The 9,859-nt window shown below is 37.6% G+C and overlaps 1 protein-coding gene across 2 annotated transcripts; it reads left to right on the top strand.

Annotated features, from left to right (window-relative positions):
- The first annotated feature begins 1,012 nt into the window (after positions 1-1,012).
- Positions 1,013-9,259, top strand: znf395a (zinc finger protein 395a). Of its 2 annotated transcripts, none has more exons than XM_065252328.2 (10): positions 1,013-1,339; positions 3,287-3,518; positions 3,639-3,829; positions 3,985-4,091; positions 4,369-4,562; positions 4,663-4,763; positions 4,843-5,074; positions 5,392-5,496; positions 6,228-6,346; positions 7,385-9,259. In XM_065252328.2, the coding sequence occupies exons 2-10, from the start codon at positions 3,375-3,377 to the stop codon at positions 7,494-7,496; spliced, it is 1,305 nt and encodes a 434-aa protein (XP_065108400.1). In that variant the 5' UTR covers positions 1,013-1,339; positions 3,287-3,374; the 3' UTR covers positions 7,497-9,259. The 2 variants fall into 2 exon arrangements, with proteins under 2 accessions (XP_065108400.1, XP_065108408.1); XM_065252336.2 differs by having other exon boundaries at positions 1,323-1,447.
- The last annotated feature ends 600 nt before the right edge of the window (positions 9,260-9,859 follow it).

The raw sequence follows: 9,859 nt of genomic DNA, 5'->3' as shown, positions 1-9,859 counted from the left end.
CTTTATATAAATACAAATGTGACTGCAATAAAGAAAAACGTGGATATTATTTATTTAATAATATTTTAACCACGATTGCCTGTTTTCAGTCCTCACATTTGATAGTGAGCAAACAAAAGAAATATACAACAAAAATAAACAAACAAAATAACAAATCCCTTTACATGACGCCTGCGCTTGCGGTCGTTTGGAAACATACAGAGATCTGTGTGGTTGACGTGCAGTACGCGCGTTCTTTCTGTTCTGGCACGAAGATGTGCTATCGCGCACGTACGCGTTTATTGGCCTGAACCTCTCCACGAGCCCAGCGCGTGGGAAGGCTCGTCACGGCAATGGACCAATGGCGTGTCTCAGCGATGCCAACGGACTGGGGAAGCTCGTGTTATGTAAACCTCTCACACCCTCCCCCTCGGTAATGCATCTAGTGCACTGCAAATGTGAGCTTTTCTATTGTATCCTACTGTACATTTTGAAAACAAAATGCATGCTATTAGAGATTAATATTTATACTTTATTAATCCTATGAAGAAAATGCATGCAATGCAACATCAGCCACAGTATAATTTAACACAGCACATGATGTACCCAGAAACAAATACTGCATAATAAAAGCACATGTATGAATAAAGTACGTGTTTTTTTTATGCACACATTGTGCTATGCAATCACAACTATACGGGATCTAAATAAAGCAAAATTATTGGAAGCCACATGTATGTTACAAAAAAATTAGACAGACACAACATGAAAAACTGCAAGATTGTTTCTCTCTGCATTAATATTTACATGCTTTTTAGTGAAGTAGCAGAAACGAGATCATTAAAATGTGGTACAAACAATACATTAAATACATTGTGCCATGTGATGCCATTGTGTTTCTTGACCCTTCCTTAACTTCTGCGTAAACAAGTTGGAATTGTAGGGCGTGTGTCTTGGAAGGCACTGCTTGGCCAATCAGCGTCGAGATCGCTACCACATGGTCAGGTTGTTTACTACAAGAGCACAAGCCCGCTAGAAAGTGCCGGATGACAAACCCGGCGCAGGAGTTTGCTGTAGCGGCAAAAACCGGCAAAAATCTAACCAATGCGGATAACATTAAATCAACCTGAGGCTCGTGTGTGGGACAACTACCGTGGACGTGCATAAGCTGATTTTATGTAGCGGATTTGTGTAGTTATGATGATAATTTCGTCAGCTCGTTCTGTCCTGCAGTAAAATCCAGTTCGGGTTTTCGAATATCTGAACGTAACCAGTTCTGGGCTCTGAAAAAGGACATTTTCAAGTTACAGCCGGTCAGAGCAAGCCTTGTGGGAAGGGGGTGTGTAGAGAATTGGCAGAGGTACGTACGCAACATTCATTGAAAGTTTTCTCTCTATTTAAACGCATTTGTGTTTTATCGCTGTACCGTTCGCTTGCAAGCAAGACTGCATTTTTGCATGTCATTCAGGTTTGTACCTTTTATTAGCTAAAAAGCCTTTAGATGTTCAATACTTGTAGCTTGTTTGTTTGTGTGCGATTTTGGCGATGGCTGCGCTTCGATCGGTAAATGTATGGATTGTGAAAACGATTTACTTTATGCGGATTGTATGCGTTCATTGTGATTGTGTATGCATATGTGATCGAGATCGATTAGATGAAGTTGTTTTATAAAAAGGTGAAAAGTCATATGTTGCTGAAAATATGCTAACGCGAACTTTTTCGTGTTTTGACTAGCAACGTGCTAAGAGATTAACTATATGGATGGCACATTCTGCTTAGTTTTGCAAAAACAGTGCTTGGATTATCCGCTGCTGCGGCGCGTTCCTGACGCTTCGTGGCGGCGAACATGTGGGAAGTAGCGCGCGCGCGCCTCGTGAACGTGCTAAACTTATGGAGCATTTAAAACGAGAGGGCGAGCAACAACAATGACGTCACGGGCACAGCATGTTCTCCGACGCTTATTGTGGAAAAACACAAACTTAGAATTTTGACAAATGAACTGTTTTGTTGCAACTCTGTGGCTTTAATGTTAATGAAGTGGGAAAAGATCCGACCATTCTCAACATTGCCTCCAATACGTTTAGTTCGATGTGATTTCTGAAAGTAAATTCTCAAAAAATAAAATAAAAGCATTTGGTTTTATCATACACATCAGCTTTAGATTGTTACAAACATGGCCGGCTTGTACACATTGTATCTAACCACTGTATGCTGTGTGCATACATACCGGTATGCCAAATGTCGAGTAAAGTAGTACAGAATGTACGAATGATATTTCTAAATCGTGCATTTGGTATTTTGTTGTTATAAATACGTTTTTACACACGTTAAAACTACTGTAGTATACTTTGGTATTTAATACATTTAACTATATATTTAATTATCATTTTTGATGTGAGGAAAAATTTATGAATGAATGTAACAGTTTGGTAGTGTAGTGTAGGTTTATGAACTGAGTTGGAAAGATGTACATTATGCTTTTAAAGCTTCCAACGTTTGAAGATGTGTTTTAAAATGCTATATTTTTACTTTGTTCAACTGGAATCTTATTCACTAACATGAGCTGTAATACAAACATGATGTGATGTTTGGTCTAATATGCAGCTTTTAGCAACAAAGGTGAAAAAGTTACACAATCACTTTTATTTAAAACTAGGAAACATGATATCTGACTTGAAATTTGTGATAACGGTCACGCAGCAGTTATCAGTTTCGTCCCTGCCCTTTGACACATGGCCCATAATGAACATCATTCACTTTCCAAGTTTGAGCTCTTGCATCATTTTTAAGGAGTTTTGGCATGGTTCATTCTGTGGTGACTCATGGTCCTTATGCACAGTTGCACGTATTCTTCAACTTTTGCATCAGTTGTCCTGTGATGGCTACATACTTTGACGTTTAGCCAACGGATGTTCATGTAAATGATGAGTGACTAAGGCTCGCTCATGAGCTTCAGCAGGTTACAACCGGTGACAAAGTTGCATCAGTTCTTGGTAACGAAACAGCGAAAAAAATTATGCGGTTTAGTGACTTAGCAGCTACCACTTATTTTTGATATTTTAAGCTTGTAAATAATGGGGCATTTGAGATGTTAAGTCAATAAAAACGTCCAAGTATCCGACCTAACGTTTATTGACCTAATCTATTTTTTTAGTCTATCACTAGTGACGCTTTGTAAATGGTTGTTTAAATATTTAGAAACACTGTTAAAGCACAGCACAGATTTAGTTTAGAGGCTCTTTCAGGCTTTGAAAAGTGCTGAGTGATCAAAAAAATCACTTATCATTTGTTTATTTCCTTTTTCCAGCTTCCCGTTCGTCTTTTACGAGTTCTGCTGAATCTCCATTAGGAGTTCTCCAAAGCAGGTCGAAAGATACGAGGTGCTAATTGCAGAAATGGCACTGAAGACCAGACTTGGAAAGCGGTCTCCGTTGGGCACCCTGGTGTGCGGTTCCTTCGCCGAGGGCCTGACTGAAACGGGCTCCCACTCCCATGGAGACGGCGTGGTTCACAAAATCAAGCTTTACCCAGGACAAAAGGTAAGAATTGATGAATGTATCAGATTTTAAACTCTCATTGTAGTGCCTGTACAGTAAATTCCAACTGTAAATTTGAATGCAACTACTGTACTTTATGGTGTGTCTTATGAAATGTTTTAGGTGTATGTGCACTGCGGTGGCCGGGAATGCGGAGGTGTGGTGGAGCAACATAACCATGTGGACAATGAGGTGTCCATCTTCCTGCCTCAGCTCAACCAGCACGTACATCGCAAGCTGGAAGACGTATGGACGAGCCCTACAACGTCCAGTCCTACCATCTCAGTCTCCTCATCCATTGACGTGCCAAAAAGGTACCACTTTAAGAATGTCAACATTTTACATTGGATCCTATTTGGGCATATATATGAACTGTTGGTTATATTTGTGGACATAAACACATTTATTTGTGTTTTTCTGTAGAAACTATACTTTAATAGTAACCTTTTATTTGACTTTTTCACTACAGGAGCCCGGAGACCGTGGATATGGATGAGATGATGGCTGCTTTGGTGCTTACCAGTCTGTCCTGCAGTCCAGTCATCCAAAACTCAGCTCAGGGGAACGTGACACAAGGTTAGGAAAACACACATTCATGTATTTTTAGTAAATACTTTCTTACCATTGTGACAATGCAGTGCACAAATCACATGACTGGGACCAGCTGAGATTACACAATGTTTACTAAGACAAGCATTAGTCATCGAGAACATGCGCATACACATTTTTTTTTTTTAATTTTCTTTTTAAAATAGTTAGTAACTACTACAATAATAGCCAGGTTAATTTATGATTTTCACAGCAAGCGCTTATTTAATTCTCATTTACCTCTATATTTGTGATTTACCTCTAGCTTTGTGTGGAATGGAAAACGGTACTGGCGAAGTGTCCGATGGTGGATACTGGAGCTGCGACCATGGAAACGGCAGCCCTGCCCCATCCCCACCCATCGCGGAATCTGACAAGACCGCAAATCTTGTTGATGACGGCCTGGACATGGAGCTGGACCAAATGTTGTTTAATGAGCCAACACCAAGGAAACGCAAAGTAAGCCATTAAAAAAGCATTAATGAATATTGAGATGTTTGTATAGTAATACAAAATTCAATGAAGACTTCACAAATGTGTTTTGTTTTAAACACTTTAGAATTCCGTAAAAGTGGCATATCGGTGTTTGTGGCCAAATTGTGGAAAAGTATTGACCACGGTAGTGGGCATCAAGCGGCACATCCGGAATTCTCACCTTGGGTAAATATCATTATAAATAAGGTCAAACCAACAAACCATTTATATTGTTAATTAAATTTATATCATTGCTTTTTTAAAGGCAAAGTGACGAACACTCGCACAGGGAAGAAGACTTTTACTACAGCGAAGTCTATCAGGACTTCGAGCAAACATCTCCTCCTGGTGGTCACCAGCCTTCTTGCACTTCTCCATCCAGTCCTAACCGGCACACACCACCGTCTCCTTCCAGCCCGGATCTGCCCCAGCCCAGTCCGCTCAGTCAATCGGCCCCGGGCAGCTTCTGGCAAGTCCATTCTGAGCACTCTTACCAGGTGAGATCCTTTACATTGTTCTGTGTAACTGAACACCACATTTCCCTCGAGAGCTGTTAACTGCAGTCAAAGCTCAGATCGGCTTGGATAATTGCCAGGTTTGATTGTTGCTTGCTGTGCAAAATTAGTTTTGATTTATTAGTTGCCTTTGTTAAAATATGCACATTTTGTGTACCCGAGTCAAAGTAACTCCCAATGCATTTAATCTATATTATGCATCAGTGTGTTCCCTGGGATGGAACCCCTGACCTTTTGCACAGCTAACAAAATGTACAGGAATGTATTTTAATGTTAATATTATATGTTATTTGTTTCAGGCCCCTCCACCTGTTCCAGTGGTGACGCAGTGTAAACCGGTGGCGGTGTCTATACCCGTGTCCTGTCATTGGACTCCATCTCTTACGGTTCATCAGAGCAAACAGGTGAGCAATTTTAATAGCATCCAAAAAGTGCAATATATCTCAAACAAGGATTTTGTGCTGTGAATATTTATAGGTTATGTAATTTTTTTTTTTTGGAAGCTTAGAGAATATTCTAAGAACCACATGGTCTCGAAAATGTAGATTGTGTTTTCTCACTGAAATGGGAGTGATGTGCCTATGTTGTTTTCTTGTCCTCTGCTCCGCCCACTAGTGAAGTCAGTGTTATTGCAGTGCCATCTAGTGGAGAATTACAGCACACCATACTGCGTTTTCTTTGTCTGAACACCATGTTTGTGAAAAATACTGCGCAATTTGTTATTATGCACACTTAGTGCTGTTTTACATACAGTATATTTATAATATAGATATATAATCTAATGAAATCCTGTAAGGGTCTTATGATACTGTACATTTGCAACAACTGCAAATCTAAAGAATCTAAAATCAAAATAAATTTTAATCTGTGTATCTCAATTGGTAGAGCATTGAATCAGCAGTGCAAAGCTCATTGTTTTTATTAGGGGAACACTCATAATGTTTAAAAAAAAATATAGATTGAATGCTCTAAAAGCGTCTACCAAATAAGTGTATGTAAATTAATAAGTAAAATGAATAATTTGTAATTAACTTATTTATTGCAAAGTAGTGTTCAAAGCTGTAATATAGCTTGCATTGCATCAACATTAATGACAGAATGGTGTGGTCTCTCCCTCTCCTTATCTCTACCACAGGCCTCCCCATTTCGTCGTCGTTCAGTCAGTGTAGGTGAACAATGGCTCCAGAACAACAGTGCCACCTTCAGGCCACATCCCGCCAGTGTTTCCCCTCCAAGAAACCATTGCACTGCCAGGTGAGTTTGTACTTTTATATATTTTGATTTAATATGTTATGTCAGTTCATTAAATTGTACCACTTTGGGTTGTATTTGTTAACATTCGTTAATGCATTAGCTAGCATGAACATTAAATATTAGGAATACAGCAATTAATAATCTTAGTTCATGATCATTTTGGTAATATTTTCTTTACATCAAAAGTTATGTAATAATGCACTAACATGAACAATTGTTATGGCATTAACTAACATTAATAAAGATTAATAATAAATGATGTAGAGTAGGGTCCTAGTAATTCTTTTTTTTTTTTAATGTTCAACTCTCACCCCCTAAATGTGTTAGGATATCAATAAAAAACACTGTGCAAAATTTTGAATTGTTCCTACAATATCTAGAGGTTGCTTAAAGCCTTTGAATATTTCTAAAATCACTTATTTTTGCAATAACTGTACCATTTTAAAAATGCACAACAGAAAGACATATCACAACTAAAACAGAGGAGATTTAAGTGCATGGAGCATGGTCAAATAAGTCCATTGCTGCCATAAGTAAATATTATTAAACAAGTATACATGCTAGCACAAAGTATCACATAATACGGAAATGTGTTAAACTTCAAAGGTCTTGAGCAACCTCTAAATATTAATTAATATTGAAAAAAAATTGCCCAATTTTTTTTATTTATTTTTTCAAACATATTGGTGGGGTGAGAGCATGAACTTTTAAAAGTTGATAAATGTAGAGGTAACCCTAATGTAGAGGTATTGCTCATGTTAGCCAATGCATTTACTAATGTTAACAAAATACAACCTTATTTGTAAAGTGTAACTCATTAAAATATCACTCTGTAAAAGTAGTTTAGGCTGGGTGGATGTGGAAAAAATTTATATTAATATCACAAAAAAAGTGTCTTCAAAACCCCCCTCCTACATTATTTCCACGTGAATATTTGGTTTGGTGGCATTACAAAAGTTGCATGCACTGTGAGTGCGAATACCCTTTAAAGTTATTCAGGTTAGATGTCCAAACTAATTGATTTATTTTACGTACCAGGAGGATTCGCGGCGAGGCCAAGAAGTGCAGGAAGGTGTACGGGATCGAACACCGAGACCAGTGGTGCACCGCCTGCCGCTGGAAAAAGGCCTGCCAGAGATTCCTTGACTAAATACCTCCTGAGGAACAAAAGGAAGCGAACACTAACCTTAAAAGATGGGATTTTATCTGGAACTATGCGGTTGGAAGAAACCAAAACAGCACCTTTTTGACTTTTTCACTTTTTCAGTACTTTGTGTTTTACGAAACGTGCTAAGGAACCACGTTGGTGCTGAAAGATTTCTCAAGTGAAAAGCACAGACTCAGCCCCTGCAACTCTGCAGTCTTCCTGCGTCTTATATCAAGAACTAATAAAGCGTGACTTTCCTTTTACAAGCAGTAAGCAGTCATGTATTGAAGAACAACAGCAGCAGCAGCCATATATTTTGTTGAAAATGTTTTAAACCACCCACCCCTTCAAGACTGACCTGGAACCTCCTCACGTTTGTCCTCCGAAGCGGATGGACAGTTTACTTATCATTCCATGTGATGTGAGACAGCGGTCCATTGTTTTCAGGGGCAAAAATGGCAGCTTATAAATGGTTATTTGTAGTTAAACAAAAAATCAGAATAGCATATAATGTTTATGCTCATGTATGTCTTGTTTACCTGCTTATTAAGCAGACGTTTCTTCTGTTGGCAGAGTTTTGTATAACAAACTTTTGATAGAGGAGGAAATGGATTTTGTATTACGATTTTGATATCTGTGATGTGTTAAGTCATATGCCATGTCAAAATTAATGTGTTTCTATGACACAGGTTACACTTCTGTGAAATAAGATGATTCGCTTTTCTGTCATGTCAATGCTAAGGAATATCTGTATATGAAACATGCATGAAATTATACAGTTTATATGCGTTTCTTTGTGCTTCTCGTCCCGGTCAACCCACTGGCTGTTTGTCTGTTTGAATTGTATTCTTGCCAAAGAGAATCTTAGCAAGATAAATCATATGTGACCCTAGTCCACAAAACCTTAAGTCGGATGGGTATATTTGTAGCATTAGCCAAAAATACATTGTATGGGTCAAAATTATAGATTTTTATTTTATGCCAGAATTATAAGTAATTGTCACGTTCCATGAATTTCCTATCATGAATATATCAAAGCTTTATTTTTGTGGGTGGATGCCGTTTCCAAGGATTTAATTTGGACAACTTTTTCAATATTTAGATTTTTGCACCCTCAGATATTTTAAGTATTGTCATATACTACCAAACCATGCATCAGTGGAAAGCTTATTTATTCAACCTTCCGATAATGTATAAATCTCAATTTAAACATAACCCTTATAACTGATGGTTTTGTGGTCCAGGGTCACGTATGATATATGCACCTTTGCAATATAATGTGAAATCATTCATAAAACTACTCCCCATTTATAAGAAAAGTGTAACCGATTATTTGTTTGGTTCTTACTCTTATCGTCTGGGTCCAAATGCATTATTTTCTTATTTTGTATAGACCTTATATGCAGCAGCATTTTCATTTTTACATGTAGCTTAATCATCTGTACTTTTTTTTATAAAGCTTAATGTTTTGACATTATGAAACTGAATGTACGTTAACCTAAAGATCATCCGAGATCAATATTCAATTCCAACAGTCAGTGTAACTCGAAAGAACCACAATACTAGTTAGTCTGTTAAGCCCTGAGAGACATTCATTGAAGCTCACAAGATCAATCTGTTTGTAAATTTTGTAAAATACTTCAGAAGTATTTCCTTTTATGAAGTCCTGAACCGTTCTGAGAGTGGTTCAAGGTTAAGAGAAAATAACTTGTTTTGCTTAAAACATGCCTTTTTTAAAATAAACTTTTGTGCAAAAATAAAAGCAAGCTATGTTGTAGCTATTTTTGCATTTAATATTGATCTTATCCTAGAGCAATCTAACAGTAAATGTAAATGGTTTGAATCCTATGAAATTCTGATCATATGAAAATTTTTGAAGATTCTTGAAAACATTAAGAAATTATATATATATATATATATATATAATTTTTAATTATATATATTTGATCCCTAAAGAACAAAGGGCAGTGTTTCTTTTGGTCATTTAATTGATGTCCTATCTAAAATCAAACAACGATATCGCCATATCGTAGCTACAATATTACAGCGTCTAAAACCCATAGACTCACGTGCTCGTAGAGTTCGTAATTACAGCTTGTGGACTTGGAATTTTCTGAGGGCTACGACTTGTAGCCTACAACGTGACCGCTGCAACCTCACGCGGAAGCACTTGTTTACCTCACGCACTTTCTCAGTCTTCTGCAACATAGCTGAAACAAAAAATTGTAATTTAATGTCGTAATTATATATTTTAAAGCTGTCAATATTCTTTAATGCGGATTTAATTTGATGTTGTTTCTGTTGCTACAGAAATGCTCCCAGTTCGACGACGTGAACTGCTTCGAGTAGACTAGAAGATCACGTGT

Source organism: Paramisgurnus dabryanus, chromosome 17, assembly GCF_030506205.2.
Source record: "Paramisgurnus dabryanus chromosome 17, PD_genome_1.1, whole genome shotgun sequence".
Lineage (NCBI taxonomy): Eukaryota > Metazoa > Chordata > Actinopteri > Cypriniformes > Cobitidae > Paramisgurnus > Paramisgurnus dabryanus.
This window is presented reverse-complemented; position numbering and strand designations above follow the sequence as displayed.

Excerpts from the sequence above, each read along its gene's own strand:
- znf395a (XM_065252328.2), top strand. The coding sequence starts at position 3,375 with ATGGCACTGAAGACCAGACTTGGAAAGCGGTCTCCGTTGGGCACCCTG. Across the intron at positions 3,519-3,638 it reads AGCTTTACCCAGGACAAAAG|GTGTATGTGCACTGCGGTGG; the intron begins GTAAGAATTGAT and ends GAAATGTTTTAG. Across the intron at positions 4,563-4,662 it reads CAACACCAAGGAAACGCAAA|AATTCCGTAAAAGTGGCATA; the intron begins GTAAGCCATTAA and ends TAAACACTTTAG.